The sequence below is a fragment of the Microtus pennsylvanicus genome, chromosome 4 (genome assembly GCF_037038515.1).
Source record: "Microtus pennsylvanicus isolate mMicPen1 chromosome 4, mMicPen1.hap1, whole genome shotgun sequence".
In the NCBI taxonomy this organism is placed as follows: Eukaryota; Metazoa; Chordata; class Mammalia; order Rodentia; family Cricetidae; genus Microtus; species Microtus pennsylvanicus.
The window spans coordinates 26,994,466-27,017,506 of record NC_134582.1 but is presented as its reverse complement, the minus strand read 5'-3'; the positions used below and the strand labels follow the sequence as shown (position 1 = coordinate 27,017,506).

The 23,041-nt window shown below is 41.7% G+C and overlaps 1 protein-coding gene across 1 annotated transcript in view; it reads right to left on the bottom strand.

The window, feature by feature from the left end:
• Nucleotides 1-23,041, bottom strand: part of Fbn2 (fibrillin 2) — a 197,124-nt gene that overhangs the window by 64,120 nt on the left and 109,963 nt on the right. The window contains exons 16-26 of the mRNA XM_075968617.1: nucleotides 20,880-21,032; nucleotides 18,909-18,962; nucleotides 17,208-17,333; nucleotides 14,121-14,246; nucleotides 9,341-9,460; nucleotides 4,771-4,908; nucleotides 4,197-4,247; nucleotides 3,611-3,736; nucleotides 2,517-2,744; nucleotides 1,719-1,844; nucleotides 157-285 (exon numbers count right to left, since the gene is read on the bottom strand). Coding sequence (XP_075824732.1) covers nucleotides 157-285; nucleotides 1,719-1,844; nucleotides 2,517-2,744; nucleotides 3,611-3,736; nucleotides 4,197-4,247; nucleotides 4,771-4,908; nucleotides 9,341-9,460; nucleotides 14,121-14,246; nucleotides 17,208-17,333; nucleotides 18,909-18,962; nucleotides 20,880-21,032 — 1,377 coding nt within the window. The remainder of the gene's footprint in view (nucleotides 1-156; nucleotides 286-1,718; nucleotides 1,845-2,516; nucleotides 2,745-3,610; nucleotides 3,737-4,196; nucleotides 4,248-4,770; nucleotides 4,909-9,340; nucleotides 9,461-14,120; nucleotides 14,247-17,207; nucleotides 17,334-18,908; nucleotides 18,963-20,879; nucleotides 21,033-23,041) is intronic.

Sequence of the window (23,041 nt, the reverse complement as noted above, 5' to 3'; positions counted from 1 at the left end):
TCTGAGGAAGGTTATTTTGTCTGCCTTTGACAGCTCTCAGCGTCACTCCACCTCTAGTCAAGGGTGCTGCCATGGCTCTGAAGCCAGCCATGACACAGCAGCCCAGCCTGCATGAGGCCGGTGTCCTAGCCAGCAGGAGGGTCTGGCTGAGCTTACCCATGCAATTCTTCATCATCATGAAGCCACTCTCGTATCCCTCAAAACACTCGCATTCAAAGCTGCCTGGCGTGTTGACGCAGATGCCACTGCCACAGAGGTCAGGAGAGATCCTGCACTCGTCGATGTCTGCTCCCCGTGTTCAAGAGAAAGAAAAACACAGAAGGAGATAAGAGAGGGCTGGAGGCATGGGGCCTTCCATGTCAGGGGCTGCGGTTCTGAGACCTGGGAAACCAGGACTGAGAGGAGGAAGAAATGTTCTGAGGAGATGGGGTGGAAGGGGACGTTGTCTCCTTCATAAGGCACATTCCTTTCTCCAACTGCCAAAACTGTCATGGCCAACCGGCAGGTGGGGCCTGTGTGTCTTTGAGTTCTGAAATGTGGCCTTCTCTTTGCGGCTGAGATGTCGTCATAGAGAACGGACCAAGCGACTCCTCTGCAAGGCCCAAGAGGAGAGGCAGTGTGCTCACGTGAAAGGAAGACCCAGCAAGGCGTGAGACTGTTAATTCTACTCCTCCAGCCAAAGGAGCGTGGGGACCTGGAACCCTGAGGCTAAGAGGGCTGACTGGCAGGACACAGACAGGCAGCCTCCGAGGCAGACACAGCACACCTCTCAAGCCCGAGCCTGCGGGCACAGCGGGGCCTTGGAGTGAACCCACTTTGTGATCTGTGCTCCATTTGGCTGAGAAATGCTTACTCACCAACTTTAAAAAAAAATAAAGAGAAATCACGTGTTTGTGTTTTGCTGTGTTTTCTATATTCCAGTCATAGTATCTACACTCTGAAAAAGTTTATGAGAAACCCTCATACCTGTAGCGTATTTTCAATACTGACGTTGGAGCTACACAAAGTATGTTTAAGAAAACATGAGCCATTAAAAAAAAGTCACAAAGAAATGTTTCTGCCTCCATCTTATCGTATGTTAAAATATTTATTGATGTATCAAGGCAGGGCCTTCTATGTCTCTGACTGCCCTGGAATACCAAGTCATTCACAGAGATCCACCAGCCTCTGCCTGTTGAATTTTGGGATTGAAGGTGCATGCCAGCATAGAAGCCTCACTGTGTCTTTTGATGAACTGAAGTTTGAAGCCTTGCAGTAAAATCAGTGGACAACTTCTGCATTTCCGGCCACGCATTTGTAATAAACTGCATGCCATCAAACAGAAACATTCCTAACTTCATCTCTTCTCAAGGTAAAGAGGTGAAGAATGTTGTTTTCCAGTGAGGAAAATAAGTCAAAACATATCTATCACAAACTAAAACAATTACTAGAATATTCTTCAAGTTGATAGGCACAGACTCTCATAGCTATATTCTTTAGTCCTCACATATTTTGAGGATCATATTTTCACATCAAAACAACATTTTGTGTGATTTTGTAGCTCTCAAAATTATTTGGAGAACTGAATTTTAAGTTCCATAAGAGAAAGTAATAATAATAACAACGAGGGAGAAAGGGGGCTTATATTCGCACTGAGAAGATGGGCTTTTGAAGGCTGTATACTCACTGCAAAGGCAAGAAAGCTAGGACTTATTAATGGAGAGAAGAAGCCATCTTACCTGTACAGTTTCTCTCCTCCATGTCCAGGGCGAAGCCATTATTGCAACGGCACTTGAAGCTTCCGATGGTGTTTCTGCACTTCCCGTGGGTGCACATCCCGGGAAAGGCTTTGCATTCGTTGATATCTGAAAAAAGAGTGAGGCCCAACCATGGAGCTGATTGACAGGAATGAGTCCTTTTATTGCCTTAACTTAAAAATCTATCGCCATGGACAAAAATCGTGCAGCCTTGGACAGGGACGGCTCCTGGGGTCTGCAGTGATCACAGAGATGGCACAGAAAATGTGTCCATTGTGGATAATGTTCTCCACCCTCAACTGAGTCTCGCTTTTCTATACCTGGCTGTGGCTTATGAAGAACAGTGGGGACGGGGATCTCTCTGCTGCTGAGGAACTGGGCAGGTCTACCTCCCCTCAAGCCATGTAAGGAAAGGAGAAGGCCAGTAGAAGGAGAGAAAGAAAATGATGAGCGTCCAGTTTCCCAGATTCCTATCAATACTGTCTTTTAGATGTAATTTATGGTTTCAGACCTTAGATTGGCCACAAAAACAAAACCCATCTAATTTGCATGGGAAGTAGAAAAAGACAAGATTTCCTGAGCAAAATGGGAAGGTGGGGATCATGGGAGAGGGTAGAATGGGAGGGGGTAGAAAGGGAGGGGAGTGAAGAAAAATATATAGCTCAATAAAAACAATTTAAAATCACACACACACACACAAACACACACAAAGAAACCCATTCTCAGAGAGGTAGAGAGAGCCCTGGTAGTGTAGCAGGCCAGGAGCCAGCTTGCAGTTACCTTTGTAAAATGGACGCCCAGTGAGGATGTCCCCTCTGTTAGCAAAGCCTGGGCCCCGGGGGCACAACGTCTCATATTCCTTGGTGCCAGGCTTGGGACATTCTTCACACTCCGTGCCCCAAGCTGCCCCGACTGCACAGCAGCAGGCGTCCATGCGGAACTTCCCAGGAACGGGATGGATGCATTCATCCTCATCCCACTTCAGGAAGCACTGCTCCAGGCGGATATCTGCATGGAGAGTGAAGCCCAGGCTGAGCCTAAGTCGGAATGCTCACTGAACGTCCCTCTACAGCATCTGTTCAGCAACTTAGACACTGTGTGCCTCAGGCTATCTGTGCGCAGTTAAACTCTCTCGTCTCCTAAAGATCCTTTCTACCTCAATGGCAGTGCTGGGTGAAGCTAGCTCAAGAAAGAACGACGGTAGGCCTGGAGGCAGACTTCAAATGAGAAATCTGTCACTGCCTTGAATGGCAACGTAAGACCTGGTAGCCATATTTGCCATGTGACATCTCTCCCACTCTCCTCAGCGTCACCCAGATGAAACCTGGACTTACTAATTCTGTTTGATTGCCTTATTACATTGGCAGCAACGGTTTTCCAGGGATTCAAAACTTATCATTCAGCTCGTCAGTACTCTGTAAAAGTCAGGTGTGGCAGTGGATACCCATAACTAAGCACTGGCAGGCTCTGGGGATTCATTGTCCACCCATTCTAGCCACAATGGCTCTAGATTTGGCAAGAGATCATGATGTCTCGCTGAACCAAAAATAAATAAATAAATAAATAAATAAATAATAAAAAATAGAGAGAGAGATCATGCCTAGTTTTCTTCTATTATATAACGGGAATAACTCGTCTAAAGTATCAGAAACTAAAGCTTAAATGATAGTTTTTCTTTTTAATTATAAAATATGCTTTAAACAGAAACATTTTTAATAAAGCACATATTTTAATATCTTGGAGTGATTTTCCTCTCAAGCAGTATCTCATTTAAAGCAAATGTCTCCAGTACAGACTCCGGTTTTGGACTGGCCCAGAGGACAGGGATCTGATGGTTAGCGTCATGTATGTGGACAGGAAAGCATGCCTCTTACCCAAACACACGCGACCAGTTCCATCCAGTGTGAGGCCTTCAGGGCATTCGCAGTGGAAAGAGCCTTTGCTGTTGACACAGCGTCCATTTGGACAGACGCCAGGAAACACCTCACATTCATTAACATCTGTGGGGGAAACGCGGCAAGCAGAAGGATAAAGACCTTACAAATAGCAAAAGCAGGTGTAGCCTCATTTCCTGTACGGCGAGGGCATTCAATCTGCAACCCGGTGGTGTGGGTTATTACTTTGGTTAAAGCAAAAATATTCCACCGCGCAGCCACCAGCTTTCCCGGGCACCAGCTGTGCAGACGACCATGGCCTTGCTGTCCATAAAAGCGCAGCCCAGACATGCTCCCTTGCCAGCTGTTCTGTGCCTTGAAGGCTGGGGACTTCCTTATGAACTGACTGTATACAGAGGAGAAGTGGGAACCTTGAAGCTGTTTCCCAAGAGCGCTGTGTTGATTACACTGAGCTATTTTAACTGAAACCTCAAGAGTCTTGAGAAGAGCTACTAGCTCCTTGAGAGCGGACAGAGAATCGGCGCACTTTCTCTAAGGATCTGTTCCATTCCAGCATTGTACCAACCTTCGCAAGTCACACCTTTGATCCTGGCAAACCCTCTTGGGCAAGCTGCGTCTGTAAGAACGGGACAGAATTTTATTTCGTTATTAAAAGAAAAGAAATACATTTGCCAGGCTCAGTGGGAAGGAATTAAAATTTGCAGCTGGGTGGCAGAGGCTGAGGACCAGTTGCCTTCAGTTCGGAAAACTCCCTCTTGCAGGGGTAGCACCACCAGCGTTGACCTAGATTGCAGCTGCTTCTCCCACAATGCCTCGCTGCTCAAAGTGACAAATGAATTAAAAAGCAAACGAATCAAAGCCTCAAGGACAAGGCCATCCTGTTCTCCTGGGACACAGCCAAACGAGGACCCAATTGAGCCAATTCTTCTTCCACGTCTAAGATACTTAGGAGGTCTGCTCACACTTAAAGGAAAACTCAAATTGTCCATTTCTAAAGGAGAGTGAATTCCATCTGGGAAGACATTTTTGGAGAGAAGACAACAGTCTTCTTCTCTATAGACACACTGTGAGAACGGACGTCTGTTGACTTGGAGATGATGTTCTAACCAATAGCTCAGAGGGCCAGGTCAAGTGCCTACCTAGCTCACAGCGCTCACAGGGGCTCCCCCACGCAGCTCCGAGGGTGGCACAGCATTCGGACTTCAGGGTGGCCCCATTGATGTTCACCTCACAGCGGTTGTCCTGGATGTTGAGCCAGCAAGTCCCTTTCAGGCTGTCTGAAAAGGAATAGGGAGGTTGGGAAGCTCTTACCTGGGAAGAAAACTCTCTGACACCAAAGGGATTTGTTACAGTGGGAAAAGATACAAGAGTATTAATTCTTAAAGTCATTTTGACACCACATTCTTTGAATATATTGACATGTGCCTGTATTTAAATGTGGCATAAGTCAAATACTGAACTGCACTACCCCATACAATATGGCCATTAACACGATTGTATCTACTAACAAGCTATAGAAAAATACCACTATTGCCCTAGGGTTCATTCTGGTACTAGGAATATGGTACATTGCCATGACAACACCATAACACAGGGGGGAAGGAACAACCTCTATGGTATGTGCTTTGACAGTTAAGAACAAATATATATCATTTTCATTATTCCCTCATTCTTCATTGAACATGCCAGTCAAACTCCACATTCTATTCTAGAAGAGCCAGTATTCCCCTAACTGTGAACATTTATTTGATTAATAACTTGGAAAGAATCTGAAAAAAAAAACGAGCCCAAAGATGACAAACATATGGTGATCACACATAATTATGTGAAAGCGCCAGTCATCCCTTGGTCTTTCAAGGAATGCTTCCTTTTAGGTACTTTATCCTGCATATTTATCTGTAGTTTTAGCTCTATTGCTAAAACTAATATGTACTTATTTATCATCAATGATGTGAGGGCATAGAGAAATATAAATAAGATATAAAAATCCCCTAGCAATCTGACCGCCCTAGATAGCTACTCCTAATTGTTAAAATGTTTCCATATTTCATTTAACTGTCTTTAAATAGTAAAATCCTAGTGAGTGACCATGGACATCGAGCTGGTGACTCCACATGTGTGAAAGGGAAAGGTCAGTGGTTAGGGAAGCTTTGGGCAGAATAACAGATTTGAACTGAACAAAGAGGAAATGGCAACTGATTCTGAGCCAGTGGCAGTGAATTTATTCCCAGCTGACAAGGCCACTAGTAACTTCCTAGACAACTGCATGTTTAATTTTCTTTGTACCACTGTGGCTTTCAAGTAAGTGGGCACATACGGGTAGTGGAGTTCTGGATGTGCAGCTAAGAAATCTGAACTCATGACAGTGGCCACAGATAAATTTGATAACAAGCCCCTAGGAACATATTGCTGCACACGGCTGAGGGATACCAAAGTACATTCCCATAGAAGGTACTGGAATCTCATTTAATTCTATTTGCAAAGCTTTACTTCTAAATTCTATAATAAAGCACAAACAAAAGTGATTTCATAAATCCAGAGCAGGAACTAGGAGAGAAGTAATTACAATGCCTGTGTATATATCACAAGAAGTTGCCACGGCCCAAATCTTCTGGTGGTAGAGATTAAACTAAAGGAACAATTCTTTCCTTGACCTAATACAAAATGCTGTGGGCAAGGGTGTAGGAGGGTGGGGTGAAGCTGTGTGAGGAATTCAGAGCATGGGCAGGGCTGGATGAGAGTGTGGGAGAAGCTGAGGTTCTGGGAGGAGCTGGATGAAGGTATGGAAGAAGCTGAGGGTCTAAAAGAAGCTGGGTGAGGGCATGGAAGAAGCTGAGGATGTTGGGGAACTGAATGCGAGGGTGGGAGAAGCTGAGGGTGTTGGAGGAGCTGGGTGAGGGTATGGGAGGAGCTGGGCAGCTGCTTTCTTTCTCCTTTGTCTTTGCTTTTTTCTTTGGGGCAGTGTTTGGTTTGGGGAAAAGTCTAACCCTAACCCTAACCTAACTCTAATCCTAACCCTAACCTAACCCTAACCAGTTTGTATAGAGACAGTGACAAGGACAGGGGGTAATGAAGAAGAACACACTAAGATAGGATGTGTGTAGGAAGATGCTGGGATGAAATATATTGCTATGTTAAGCTAACCTAAAAGAATTAAGTTTAACATTAGAAGAAACATAACGGGTGGGAGTGAAAAGTAGTGGAAATACAGGTAACCAGCAAGAAAATCAAAAAGATCATGCCTATGGATTCAATGTGGAGTTCGGGAGCAAGGTATCCATGCTAAAGAGGACAATTGGGGGCAGCAGTTTAAAGAACGGAGCTTCCATTGGTGAAGATAAATATGTGTCTAGGAAACAGGATTGAGTTTAGAAATCAGAGCTTTGTTTTAGACGTGCTCTATTGAGATACCACGAGACATCCAAAGGGAAACAGTTGCAGTCAGGTGGAAACACAAGCCTGGAATTAATGGAAGGGTAAGGATGGATCCATGGAATTGAGAAACAGGGTGCGTTCACACAGGGAAGCAAAGAGATCAAGGGCCAATTGGTGATAGACTTCAGGGTGGAGGTCAGGAGAATCAGAATGGCATAGCAAATAATAATAATAATTTTAAAAGAGCCAGAAAACAGTTGCCCTTGGAATGTTCGCAATGCAAGTCCTGAGAAAGTGAGTGACAGGCTTCTTTGCTAATAGTCGACCATAAGGAATAAACCATGGGATCCAATAGCAGGGAAGCTGCTGCTCTTTTATGTCTATGGGAGTTAGGGACATGGGCAAGAATGCACGCAGACCTGGGACAAAGACACAGGTGTGGATTATATGGCACTATGGAACCAGAGCAGAGCAACGCAGGAAAGCTGAGTCAAATACATTGTCCTGTCATGTCTAACAACAGCAACCTGGATACAATTGTCTTTTAAACGTTTAGAAAACCACTTAAGATAATCTTTAGTGTATCTGAAGGATTAACTCAAAGTCCATAACTATTCTTAGAGCCCAGTGAAGTCACAGATGGTCTGACTTTAGTAACCACACAGAAGAAATTTCATTCCCTATGCCCTGTGACCAGAGGTGGCAGGGCAATCATTGATTAGGTAGTCCCATTGAAAACATGCTCCAGGCAGGCTGGAGAGATGGCTCAGTGGCTAAAGGTGCTTGCCAACAAGCCTGATGACCTGAGTTCTATTCCTGGGATTCACATGGTGAAAAGAGAAAGCCAGCGGAAACACTCAAGTTTTATCGGAATGAATGAAAAGCTTAAGACACTGGCTGGGGAAATGTGGTGGTGTTTACTTGTTGGCAAATGGAAGAATGACTTAATGATTTGGGAATAAAACGTCTTTGTTTCATTAATAACTATAAGGACAAAAGGCCAAGATAATAAAAGTCTATATGATGAAACAGAAAGGAGGATGCCTTTGATGCTCAAGTGGCATACAGATTGCTTTCTGACTATGAATTGACTGATGCTGAGTTCATTTCCTTTATGTAATAAAAATGACTCCATCTTGGTTGGAAATTGTGCCTTAGCAGAAATATTTCTGCTTTACAGATCCAAACCCCATACCCTACCACCGGTAATTAGATTTAAAAAAAATGCAGCTCTGCCCAAGGCATGTGGCAACTGATTTCTGGAAGGAGAACCAACCAATGCTCAGATTCCAGTGGCCATGTTTCACTAGGAAATGAAGACAGGAGTGTCGTGTCTCCAAAGAGGGTTCCATTGATAATCTGGGCCTTGCTCATTTCTAACTAAAATCAAATAAGTAAGATAGCACCCAGCTGTCTATGGAGACAATGGTGAAACCACTTGTATCTTTTGCTTAACTATTAAATCGCTAATTCATTTTGGCTAGAAAGCAAACAAGAACTTGCCCATGTATATTGGTACTGTGTAGCTTCTTTTAAAGGTAGATACTAGGTAGCCATGGGGATTGTGGCATGCCACAAGATGGAGGAGCAATGACCGGGGCAGACCTTTCCTTTATACACGATATTTATTCCCAGATCACACTTTCACACTCTGTGTACATTCTGTGCCATTACCAAGACCTGGTCTTGAGCAGGCACGGTGGCTCCTGCCTGCAATCCCAGGATCTGTGGAGTTGAGACAGGGGAATTGTCAATTCCCAATCTGCCTGCTCTATGTCAGGTTCTAGGCCAGCCTGGGCTATACATCAAAATCCTATCTTGGAACAAAATCAGGAATAAAAGAACTGGCCTTAGTGATTTTGAGTCATATTTTTATCCATAGAGATTTTCCAAAGCAGAAGAACACTTATCTTCTTTTCTTTGGAGGATGATGGATGAGAGAAAGGAAAATACTAAACTCCTTCTACGTGTTCCTGGTTAAAATCTCCATATTCTTATCCTCTGAATTGAATCCAAATTCCATTTTTGTCTTTGATTACAAAAGAAGGTTTAAAGATCTGTGATAGGGATTTGATGGTACCATGCCTTTTAAAGCATTTGAAGGATAAGAAATGTGTGTGTGTGTATTCTCTATATATTTCTATACATATATAGAAAAGCCTACAACCACAGCATCACGTAGCTACTGATGTGAAAGGGGGCATTCTGGGACGGAAATGTTTAAAAGCCTTCCTAATTTCTGCTCTTCCGCTCTCCTCCTGTCCTTTCTGTTTGCCCCACAGGAAGGCTGAGGTAGGGGACGACCTTCACATGGAATCCTTGTAGGAAGCTCACCGATGCAGACGAATCCGGTGGAGCTGAGCTTGCTGCCGGGCGAGCACTCACAGTGGAAAGAGCCGAGGTTGTTCCTGCAGGCCCCATTGACACACGGGTTGCTCTCACACTCATTTACGTCTACAATGCAGAAGGAAAAGATTCCGTTAGAGCTGCCATGCGTTTCTGGAAAATATTATTCCAGCAAGCCGTGCTATGCCAGAACGTCTGGTAAACTTGGCTCTTATAATTTTAATATGGATCTGCAAGGCCTAAAGTGAATGGGGAATGAAGACATGTTCTACAGTGTGGTTACACATCTATTTGACTGGACCCTCAGTAGGACCAGAAGGAACACCCTGTTTGGAAAAGGATTCAGTATGTGCACCTTCTAAGACTCTGACTATTTATAGCTGCTTTGGTTTGCTTCTTGGTTGTCACTCAGGTGCAATCCAATGGCACAACAAAGCTTCATTGTTTTCTGTCTCTTAGAGTTCTCTGAGGTTTGAAGACAAAAGCATACCAGCATTGGCTTTAATTCTGAATTCCTAGAGGCAACCCAAGAAACAAGGACTGGGATATTCATCCTGGTTACAGAATTCTCCACAGTCACCATTCTCTTTCCTTAGCCCTTTATGGTCACATGATTACTTAATGAATTACTTCACACAATTAATTAACTTTAGCAAGACATAAATTAGGAAAAGTAGAGCTGGGGCAGGGTGGAGGAGTTGTCTGTTGGTGGAGCACATGCCTCAGGTTGCTGAATTTAATCTCCAGAACCAATACAAAAAGAAAAAAAAATAAATTTAATTGCATCGAGTAGGACTTCATGATTACTGCTTTAATCTCAAATCAAATCATATACCAGTAACCTAAGCAGTTTCTGTTGATGTCAAAAGCAAATAGAATCATAGTACACCTACATTTTCAAGAGGCACCTAAGAAATTCTCAAAGATAAATAGCATACCATTATGAATTAATAAAAGGTAGACACAGGTCTCAATTAAAATATGAATGATAACATCAAAGTCACTTTCCATAAAATCCAATTACTCAGTCACCAAGGCAGCCACTTAATTATCTATCCTTGCTTAATTACTCCAAACACAGCAATGTACCTCAATGATTTTAGGTTAAACAGAATGGTCTCTGAGATCCCAAGGAGATAGTCCCCTCTACACATATCTTTGGATTTAATATAGACACTTCTTTTCTTTAAAATATTGTAAGTAAAGCTAGAAGGCTCCAATGCTTGCTCCTGACTACCTCAAGTGAGATGTAAACCAGTCCTGAAAGGGCCAGGCTCAGAGCTGACTGCCAGTCACTGGGATAAAAATATCAACTCAAAAGTCTATGTTCAAATACGAAAGATGTGCTAGCAAAGGAAGGGGAAATCTCACTGGGGCTTAAACCCTAAACTAAGAACTATAGACAAGTAAGGAATACTAAGAATAGGGAAGACGCCCCAACTGGTTATTCAGTACCAAGTGGTCACCCTAAAAACATGCACATACCAACAACATCATACGGACTGAGCAGGTTATAGTTATATATTTAGATGCACACACATGTAACAACATTTAAAGAGATGGCGGCTATGAACTTGAGAGGCAGATGCATGGGAGGAGCTGGAGAGAGAGAAGAGATGAGGAGAGAATTATATAATTATATTTTAATTAAAAAAATTCTGTAGAGAGCAGTTACTGTCACTTCGGGGTGTCTAGAGATGAGCTCAGATATTAATTTAGTTCTTGAACTATAAATTACTGCGGGAAATGCGAGTATATTTTGCTTTTAGGTTGCTTGCAATGAAAAAGGACTTCTTGAAAGAACAATACAAATATTTATAAGATTAATTCAAATACAAGGCTTTTCAATGAAAAGTATTGAAACCTTTTCATGAAAATTTAAGTACAAAGGAAACGAGATGAGCAAGAAGTATGCAATCTGAGGGTATCCCACATTTAATTCTCCAATTAATTCATTTGTGAGAGCTCCCCCCCCCCAAAAAAAGAAGGGCTGGTGTCATAGTTATAGTTTTACAAATACCCATTTTGAATTAAGCAATGGCCTACTCAAAAACTATAAACACATACAGCGACAACTACAAATATCAGCTATTTAGTTTTCCCTTAAATACAATGTTTTTATGGTATAAATGTCATGGAAGCAGAAATTGAAACAGTTCACTGTACATTTCTGGAAATAAACTTCAAAGCACATCTGGTTTACATTGAACTAGTTATGTCACTGGAAACACAACCGAAACCACAGTCCTGGATGTAAAAATTTTAACTTTCACAGACTCTCCAAGCTCAAGCAAAATGAAATAATTCTTTTGTAACCTCAGTCTAAAATACAGAGAAACCTCCTGCTTATTGGTACTGTTGCTTATTATATATTTAAATTAATCTATTGAAACCATGAATTACAAATAGAGTCAGCCAAAAGAGAAAACACATACACAAAAAGCTGAAATTTGCAAAAAGTCTGGTACTAATTCTCTGTCTAGCCCATGGAAATTAGTGAAGGAAGACTAGAGAGGAGAGACCAGGCTGACAAATTGACTGTGCCAAATGGTGGAAGTCAGGAGACTCAAGGAGACAAGAGATGAGAGGCCCCTTGGTCGGTCCATATGCAGTTTGGGGGAAAACGTTAAATGAAAGGCAAATAACAGTGGGTAAATAGTTACTTGGGTAAGTTTCCAGACTAACTGATTATTATTTTTTTTTAATTTCCACCAACATTATAAGGTTGGAGCCAAAATATTTTTCTATCATTTCATCTTTATTCATAGACTGTAGACTCCTTTCCTATGAACCCCAGATAAAAGTCATTTCCATATCAAAGGAAAGACTAAGGTTTGTGGGAACAAGTGCTCTTTAAACAAAGGAAGTCAAGACATCTCTACTGTCCTTGTTGTCTGGTTTGCCACTGAAGTGACTTACCATTTATGTGACAAGCCAGCATTTTGCTACTAAATGTCATTCTGTCTTTTACCTGTTTGGTAGTTTACCTATCAGTGCCTTTCAACTCTGTCTTACTTGTTTTGACAATTCAGTGTTCGCACCACAGAACCAGACCCCAGCCATTTGGTTCCCACTCTCTCTCATGCCGTTGCCAGAAGGAATGGTGCATGTGACAGTTGGGAAGCAAGCCTTTAATCAGCAATAGTTCTGAGCTAATCGAGACGACATCTCATCTACCCTTACTTTCTACGTTTCCTGAGATTTAGAGAAACTTAACCCTTTAACAGAGAACCCAAATGGTAAAATGTAGCAGAGGTGTGGCTATCCAGGACAAACAAAAATGCCACAAACCCCTTACCTCACCCTTCTGGGTTGGGGGACAAGCAAAACAGGGAAATGCTCTAGACAAGCTTTTCTCAGAGAATGTTGAAGGAAAATGGGTGGTGGGAGTGTGAATAGAAGCCAGGAAATAGGAAATGTCACATGTATAGTTGCAGAGCCTAGCAGGGTTTACCAAGAGATGCCCCTCGCTCTTAGGGGATGCCCTGACCATCTGTGGAGAAGACAAGTACTCCAACCCAGAAAGGATGGGTGTGTCCTGCCAGACAATAAGGGAAGCAATTATCTTAGCTCAGTTTAGGAAAATGTGATTTTATGTAAATGACTGTCCCCCCACCCATACATATTGGTTAATTACTCTTTTTCAGAGGTCCCTCCAACTCAATCCAAACTTAGAACTGCGCTTTGTAATTGCATTCCTTTGGCTTCAGCTGAGACATTTGTGTTTTGCCATCTTGTTCAATAGTCCTAACTTGCTTCTGTCCACAAGAATGCTTTGAAGTTAAAGAAGAAGATGAAAAGAGGATGCTAACATCCCCCCCCCCCCCACACACACACCTTATAATAGTGCTATTGCACTTTTCCTGGGTGTGGAGTCGCCGAGGAACAATCACACCCACAGAAAAGGAAAGGGTTTTTCTGCAATAATTAATATTAACTTTCTTAAAACAAGCTACTATTTGGAAGTGGTAGCAGGATTTGAGCAGATTATAGGAGCTGTCTTCAGGCCCACATCCTAGACACTGAAGGAAGAAAACAAACGGTAGCTAAGAAATAGATTATTCTGAAACAGAACTGGGATCAAGATATCAAGTCATCCCTGAATGCACTCACATCATAGCCCGAGTCCCACTGAAAACGGAGACTGCCTTAAGCATTGAACTTGTTCAAGAAGCTTGCACCGCAGAAACTCATGGCAGAAAAAACGAGGTTTTAAAATATTGACCTAATTTAGAGTTACAAACCCAAATGATATCCTTCAGCTAGTCAAGCGGAAAGGATAATTTTCATAGAATATATATTTCAGGGAGGAATTAGTTTCACATAGGCTCCAAATATTTTTCTAGGTCAACGTTTTGACACTATCAACCATCCAGTTCACAATGAAGTGGCTAGCCGCTGAGTACTTTTGGAATGTAGGTTTTTAGGTTAGTGTGTCACGGTGATTTTTTTTTTAAAGGGTAAACCTAGTGAACAAAATCAGATATTTTATTTGAATGAGTGAAGTTATACGGCTCTTTCTGTTGGTTTTTCCAGCTGCTTGATGATCACCTATGTGAATGAAACAAACCAGCGGTGTTTATAAACTGTGTTTACATGAATGCCACTCCTAGAATTTTCAAATCCACAGACAGAGATCATAAAACAAGGAAGACATTCTCTCAAACGTATTTTGATGGCACCCCTTTACTATGACTTCTGTGGATGTATTTTGAGGTGCTTCAGGGGCTCAGACATGCCAAGTCAAGGAAGACAGCCCAGCCCTTACCTTCGCAGGTCTCTGTCTCTGTCCGGAACACATAGCCAGGGGGACATGTGCAGCTGTAACTCCCTGGGGTGTTTCTGCATAAGCCATTGTCACAAAGCAGCCGGTTTACCAAGCACTCGTCAATGTCTGCAAGCAGTCAGCAGAAGACAAGAGGTGGACATGGTTACAGGAACATCACATGAACCGCCTACGCTTTATTTTTATTGGTTTTGTCCCTCACTCTTTTCTCTGACTCGGTATTTTTTTTTTTTGGATTTCGAGACAGGGTTTCTCCATAGCTTTTGGTTCCTGTCCTGGAACTAGCTCTTGTAGTCTAGGCTGGCCTTGAACTCACGAAGATCCGCCTGCCTCTGCCTCCGGAGTGCTCTGACTCGGTATTTTTATGCCATACTAGAGCAAACACATTCTGTGCTATTCAGTGGGTACCTTCTTCTTATGCTGGTGGAGGCTTTCACGATCTTCTGAAGTCCTTGGAAAATGTTTCAGACTTAGCCAGGGCTCATTCTTTGTTCTCCTCAGTTACCTTCCCCCACTCCCTAAAAGCGATTATGCTAGGTTTATTTTTACATTGAAAGCACTGATAAAATATAATAGATAGTTAAACTCATTTGCCAGTAACCTTACACATAATAAGAATACGATATTTTTCAATTTTTTTCTATTAAAATTCCAAGAATGCACTAAGTGTCGGTTGTGGGAAAGTTTCCCATTGTGTTTCCAGCTAAGGAAGTAGAGTTCCTAGCAGAGCACTGTTGATGCATTTCGTACATTCCTCTGGCCATGCAGAATGGCCCAGGGAAGACGGTTTAAAACCTACAGTTCAAACATTTGCATTCGCTTTATCTCCCTTTATTTGGAACAGATCTCACGCTGTAGCTCCAGCTGGCACTGAATTCACTCACTGTGGGCTGAGGTTACAGGCACTGAGGATAGGGAGTTCCTTTTGCTTAAAGTGACATTTTTTCCTCTCGCAAGCAGTTGCCCTTGGTCAAATGGCATAGGGTCACCATGACGATACTGAAACAGGGATCAGGAAACAATTTCACGTAGCATCACCATAGATAGTATTCTTTCTGCTTCACTTGAGTCTTACCCACTCTGGATGCTATATTTTGCTCTGATTCCATCTCTTAATATGTCTTCTTAAATGAAACTTGTATAACCTCAGTCACTTTTCTTCAAGGGTATGGCCCCTACTAGGGTTACCATGCTCCGGTGGATGATCATATACACCCACGCATACATGGGCAGCACAAATTGGACTCAATTGGTTATTTTTTTTTAAAAAAAAGAACGGACGAGGTTGGAGGGGGCAGGACAGTAGAAGGGGGAGGGATGTCGAAGAAGCTGGGGGAGGGGCAGGAGACATATGCTCAACATGCTTTGTATGCACATATGAAATTCTCCAAAAATTAGATATATATTTAAAAAAAAAACTAATCCTGAATGAGGCCACATCCTGTGCTTCTGAGGTTGAGGACTTTGGTGTATGTTTACTAAGGGACATAGTTCGATTCCATGAGAAATGGGTAAGAAAATGATGAGTCAAACACTTGGTAAGACTTGCATGTTTTTTATTTTATGTGTGTGTTTGCCTACATGTATGTATGTGCACTGTGTGCACACAATGTGGAGAGCCAGAGGGGGTATCACATGTCCTGAAAACTGGGGTCACAGAGAGCTATGAACCACCACGTGGGTCCTGGGAACTGAACCCTGGTCCTCCGGAAGAGCAGTCAGTGCTCTTAACTGTTGCAACATCTCTCCAATCCCTTCATCTCTAAGTCTTTAACAAACATCACACGTATGTAACGTGTCATAGCTGTGTGACCTGAGTTCTGCGTGGGCCTGGTCACAGGATTTTTTTGGTTTTCAATGGGCCCACCCACATGCTCATTTGGAATTGTCTTTGCTTCCACTTAACAAAGGGTGGTTCGGTTTCTATTTATTTATTTATTTATTTATTTATTTATTTATTTATTTATTTATTTATTTATTTATTTATTGAGACAGGATTTCCAGCCCGGCTGACCAGGGACTATGGTTGTCATAGAGCTTGAATTTCTGATCTTTCTGACTCCCAAATTCTGTGATTACAGGTGTGTACCACCATCATTGGTTTACGTGGTGCAGAGGATTGAACCCAAGGCTTCAAGAATTCTAGGCAAGCTCCTAGCAATGGTTCCAAACTCCTGGCCCATCTGCATGTTTTTAGAACTGTTCAATAATCTTTGGCCGGTACACTTTCTTATATGTGTTTAGTTCATTTAAGTATATAATAGTCTATTTAAGCATGTAATAACAAGAACGTAATTTAAATTCATCTGTCTATATCTTAAATTCAAGATCAAATGGGTATATTAAGCAATAAAACCCTTAGCAAAAACACAGCTATTAAATTTCTTTACTCATAATCATCAGTTGCTTGGTTGTAAAAAGCATTCTGGGTAATTTGTAAGTGTTATGTACAATGATAGTTCCAATAATTCTCATTTTATGAAAATGGGCTCAATTGTTCTGTGGGACAGTTTTGATTTTATCCAATCTCTTGAAGATGCAAACTAATAAAGCGTTGGCCTGAAAGTCTCCTTATCTTCCTCCTTTTCCTTCTGCTGAATATAAATTACACAGGAGTTTGGTTACCACATTCTTTTGTAAGTTACAAAAGGGAGAGACTTCTCTCAGCTATCATATTTAGGCATAGCAGTAACTAATGGTTTCTTGATAAAGTCAAGGTTCCTCCAACCTGGGTCAACCGCACTTTCCCAACGTATCAAGTGTGTTAGCCATTGAAGTCTACACCTCGCCGAAAACATTTAGGATTCAGATAACTACAGAGAAGCAGTCGGTGAACGATTCATTTGTACTCACTCTCTTGGGAAAAGACTGTTTAAATATACAGTACCCCATCAAATTCGACGCTGTCCTGTAGAACTCAATTCTAATAATTTTGTATCAATGCACAATACAAAGACCATAAGAAAAGCTACGGGAGTTCTAGTTTTCATTGTTAATTATTGTTTCTCCTCCGATCCAGGGAATTAAACGACCCCAGTGGCTCTTGTACACATATCCGCAGGAACTTACCGATGCAGTTTCTTCCTGAAGCATCTGGTTCATAGCCGCTATTGCAGTTACAGCGGTAGCTGCCTCGCAAGTTTTCACAGATCCCATTGGCGCAAATGTCAGGGTCCAAAGCACACTCATTGATATCTGCATGAAAGGCGGCATGTTTAACACTCACAGACACCTGTTTGCTGACACAGGAGGACCTAACAAGGAGCTTTCGGCACGTGAAGCATCTAACTTTGAAAACCTACCATTTGTATTTTAGAAAGAAAAAGGAAATATAATAAGAAAAACACTGAAGGACACGACACTTCTCTGGTAAGTCAAGAGAAAGTAATGAAAGGAGCTGGCCCCACCCAAATAGTTAAGCCATCTAGTAATGTCTATATTTTTGACAAAATTAATAAAGAAAAATTACAGGCTGTTGGCTCAAAATCCAAAAGAAATCTCAATTTAATAGGTATGATAGCCATCTAATTAAAACATGGAGATTTATTAGGAAGGCCTGTATGACTTAATAGTCACAGGGTGTTCTTGCTTTGTTCTCATAATTAGCAATTATTTAAGTAATGGGATACATGGTGCTTCTCATTGTTCCTGAGTTAGAATGAACCCAGAAGTCACTAAAACATGGCTACTCGACAGCTCAGTTTACAGCAAGCTAAGGACATGACTGCTGCCTCACTGCCCAGGAACAGTGAGGTGAACTCCAGTCAAACAAACACACAATTCCCAGCAGGCAGTGGGCTTTGGTGGGAGGCCAATGACAGGGAATTAACGAAACAAACAAACAAAAACAAAAGAAAGCAACAAAAGAGGGGAAAAAACCCCAACAACAAACTACTGTGTTGCAAAAGTCCCCATTTGGTTCACTGTGATCAAATTCTGGTGATGACTTTTCCCAGCAAAATTGGGAAGGATCTGCCAGTCAGAACATCCCTATAATCCCAGGTGCTGGGACAGGGAAAAAGGCTCAGGAATTAAAGGCCAGCCTGGGCTTCAGGACACCGTCTTAAAAAAGGAAAATGGAATTAGAAAGACCTCCTTAGAAACTCTCTGCTTATTTACTTATGTTTTCATTTTGTATTTGGGAAAAAATATCCCAGTAACATTCTGCCTTTCTCTGGTCTCAGATACTTATTTAAAATGTAAGAGCACAGCCTGAAGATTTACAGTCCGCCCCAACGCGGTCTCAAACCTTTGCCCTTATCAACACAGACGCCCTTGCTTCTCTTTAGGAGTCTTGTTAAAGCATGACACACAGTTGGAAATAAGAGACCATGAATGAATTTTACTTCTGCAGTTGGAGAGGAACATTTTGATGGTTTTTAGAGCATAAATGATCTTAGTTATTTCAGGACGGTGTATCCCAGACCTGATCCATATCAAATATCTCTTAAAGACAGGTATTCTTTTCCTAGCTGTATCTGTATCATTATTTGGTGTAGTGCTGTCTTAAAGAAACAGACACATAAAATCATGGATATGGACTGTGAGTGAGATTCTCAGTGGAACACTTTTAACAGATAGATATTTATCTCTCCTGAAAAGCAGTCACGTGTGAAATGTCACTTAACGCCATCCAACTTAACAGCTGTTTCTCTGGAAGACGGAAGAGGGTTCACCCTACCAGTCTCCACTTCTTCATTTTCACAGTAAATATAACCATATTCCCATGATAATCAGAAAGCCATGAGACAGAGAGTTGAGCAGGATTACCTCTTCCGTCCACAGTGATGCCCACGCCACTGCTACAAAGGCCTTGGAACTCAGCTGTGTGATGAAAACAGATAGGAAGTGTTAAGCCACGCCCACTCCACATCCCTCCATTAACATAACAATGCAAATAAGAAAAGTTAAAAGAAGCTTTGTCATTAACATGATAATTTTATGTAAACTCATCTTAATAATGAAAAAAATCCACTATTTTCTAGACCATAATAATTTCAAGAATTCTAAGAATCACGGTAAAGTATAAGAAGTAGAATTCCTTGCAACCATGGGTAGGGATGATCTCACTATATTGATAAATGTTTCAATATTTTTCGCAGGCAACTTTAATCTAGGACATGCCACCACGTTGCCTTTGTCTTCTTTTCTCCATGACAACATGACAAGAGTCGGAACTTATGTCATCATTGTTACTGAATACCAGGTAGTCTCCATTTTACATCTAATAATTAATCTAATTGTTCTAATACAGCAGCTAGAAACATTTTTCCCCTCTTACAAGGGAGTAAATTAACAAAGAGTAACAGGGTAATTTGCCCCAAGCTACTGAGGTGGGTAGGGAAATAGGCTTGGGTCCCAAGAGCTCTGTCACAGACGTGTCGTGTCAATGTCCCCTTTATAGGGCATCAATATTTTATCCTCAGTTATATGGAGAGACTACATTTCTTCATCAGTCCCTTACTGATATAGTTCGGTCTTTCCAATTTGGAAAAACTTAGACAAGCAATGACAGCTTCAGCTATGCTTCTCAAATAATTAATCTTTTTGGAAGCAAAACTTATCCAAGTGCATGCTGCTTTTGAGGCTAACATCCCTTCCCTGCTCCCAGAATACTCAGCCTTCTGTCATTTAAGAGTATCTCTTTTGGTATATCTTCCCATCACAGGAAAAAAATCAATTGCCTATAGCTTCTCCAAACTGATAAATAAAATTGCCATTTCCTTATAATTTTTATAGCAGACATTTTTTCACATGTAAAACTACTATTTGCATTCTCCTTTGCTAACTCCTGTGTGCAGTAAACTTTTTTCAACAGAGTGTTTCCTGGCTGATTAGCATGTGTTCCTTGAAGAGTGAGGGATGACATATGAAGTGCTTTCTTTCCATTTAAATCTGTGCTTTAATACCTGATATTAAGTTTAGGATATTTTATCCCCCCTTTTTTTTCTAAAAAGAAAATGTCATATTCAGTAATTTGAGATGCATGGAATATTTTTCCAAATGTTCGAACAACCCATTTAAGACTGTCCACAGAACTCAAAACCCATCAACTTTGCAGGAAGTTCTCTCTTATCCTTCACGTGGAAAGAGAATGAACTAAGTGTGCACCTCTCTGCTTCATTCATCCCCCTGCCTTAGGCAACAGCCTGCTTCATCCTTCATGCTTTCCCTGCCCGTGACCCTTTCAAGGTGCCGATCATACACATTGTAATTGGTGTTTGCTGCCTGTGATCCCAAGTATTTTCAACCTGAAGAAAAAGCAGGGACTCTGTTTATTTTTGAACCCCGCTGTCCTTAGGCATATTCTACAAAGGTTCCTTGAAAGTATGAACAGACAAGAGTCAACTTTGATGGACCTTGGACTTGACATCATAAGGTGTCTAGACTTTTACCAAGTCAACTAGATTGTCTTGTGTTTATAAATTCAATAATGGCACATACATGTCAAGGTATTCTGTATTCTACATCACAATACAGATCAAGAGAACTGAGGATAACATTTGAATATAGAATCTGTACCACAATCACAGTGGCATGAGCAAAGAGTTGCTGCTCACTGTGATCACTGTGGCGCAGCCAAAGCTTACACGCAGTCTGAGACTTCTGACTACATGCTGCACACACCAATGCAAACTTGTTTTTTCTTCTTCAGTTCAGAATAAGGACAGAACACTTCTGAGCAGATGCAATCTTTGGACAAGTTTGTTGCTGAAGTTCTAGTTTCTTACAAGGGAATACCTGAATTTTTGGCAGGGCAAGGCTGGCAGGGCTCTCCAAAGCCGTAGTCTGGATTAGCACAGCAGCATTCAGACTTGGTCACCGCGCCAGGGAAAGGACGCACGCACACCCCCTTCTTGATTCCGCCATAGCAGGTACTACGCATGTGAGTGTCTAATGGAAATAAACGATGGTAAGAGAGACAGGGGCTGTTAGATGGGAAGCTTCTTTAACCAGAGAAGCTACAACACTAGGAACTTCCAGAGGACATCTGCCATTTCCTGTCCTTTTAGCATCTTCAGCGTCTTCACGGTGGGAAAATGAACAAAAAGGAACGACTGAAAACATCCCAACACCTGTAGTACCTAGCCCTACCCTGTGCCACACAAGTACCCAACATTCCCCTAGTCTCAAGGTATTTCATTGGCTGAGGATGTAGCGACAGTCAAAACACCACTTTGAGCTTTGATTGTGGAGTTGTCTGAGCCTCAGCCTGGACCTTAGCTCCATTGAGGAGTTCTAAGGAGCAGTGAGGATAAACTGCCGCAAAGTGACTAGCTTGTTGTCTAGGGAATGGCTTGCTTTGACCTTTTAAATTAAAACGTCTTTTTTTTTCACCTGTCTGGATGCTGTTGGTGACCATGGATTTTTGTTTGTATATAAATAAGAAATCTAAGTTAAAGAGCCAATTCGAATAATTCATAGCAGTGATTTCTTCCTAACATAATCAGGGATGGTTCCCACTGTTTACTGGGTGGACTGAAGAAATATACCACAGTATGAGAATAGCAATATATATTTTTCCACTCAAACTATGTCTCTTGTTTTAAAAAATTGAAATCGCCATAGTGATAAAAAATTCGCAAAGTTGTCCCAGTGATTTCTGATGTGCTCCCGGTATGTGAATAAAAGAATGAAGCCTTGGTTTTGAGCATGGATTTCATGAAAAATATTCATAGACTGGCTGCTGGAAATAGAACTAATTTCTCCTTCCCAAACCAGCTTCATGTTCACTTTTAGATTTCAATGGAATCCTGTAGGTGTAGACAAAAAGCAACGAAGCATTTCAAGACGACCGAACATATTTCAGCTGTCCGCACAGGAAGGGGCTGCATTCTTCTGGCTGCTAAGTGCTGACAACCTGCAGGCTGAAATGCAGCCAGGCCTGCACAGAAGATGCGGCCCAGGGAACAAATGGTTTCCATCTGCCGGCCCTGCCTGGTCCTCCTCACTTCTCCTGGGATTCAAGAGTTAGAAGTAAAGTCTTAACAACTATGGCTGAGAATTTTCTTTCTCTCCAAAACACGCTTTCAAAACAGCCTTGCTGTTTTCCTGCAGAGTTGAAGATCTGAGGGTGCAAAATGACCGACTCATCCTTCAGGTTTCCAGAAAGTGCTTGGAAGGGAAAGCCCCACGAATGCATTTTCCTAACCTCCCTCAATGTCCCTGCAGCTTTACAGCTTAGGTCCTGAAGAGCCCACCGCATCTTTTCAAAGCCAATGCACAACCTCTTTGATTCATTTTCATGGTACCCACTCGGCAGATGTTTCCAAAAGGAATTCAGAATGGCTTAAGGTAAAACGTATACTCAGCCTCCTATTTTCCCTTCAGGAGTTGATGGTTTGAGGCATAAGCTTAAAAACTTTAAGCTTTAGGTAGCAATACACTTCTATGGCACACGTTACTTATGACTCAAGCTCTGTTTGGATAAAAGTAAGAGTTTACATGGATGTAACTGTAACCCCCAATTTCATAACGGTTATTAATAATAACATGAATTGCCATTGAATTTGGAACTCTCGTATCTTTGTATATCATCAGAAGTCTTGAAAGAAGACAGTGTGGGGGTCTCATTTTATAATAGGTATATTGAGATATAATGTACAAGCTATAGAATTAATTCACTGAAACTCTACATTTTAAGAGCATTTACACTCACAATTGGTTTTTAGAACATTTGCATGTCATTTAGTTATCATTTTCTTCTCCACCCTGTCCTTTCTGCCATAACCAATCACATGGATGAATGCAGATTTGCCTCTTTGGGGCATCTTTTATAAATGATATCACATAGAAAACGGCCTTTTGGTGACAGACTCCGTTCACTTGGCACATGTTTAAGCCTTACTTGGGTTTTAGCATGCATTCTGCTTGTGGTTGAATATTACCATTCTTTTGTGTTG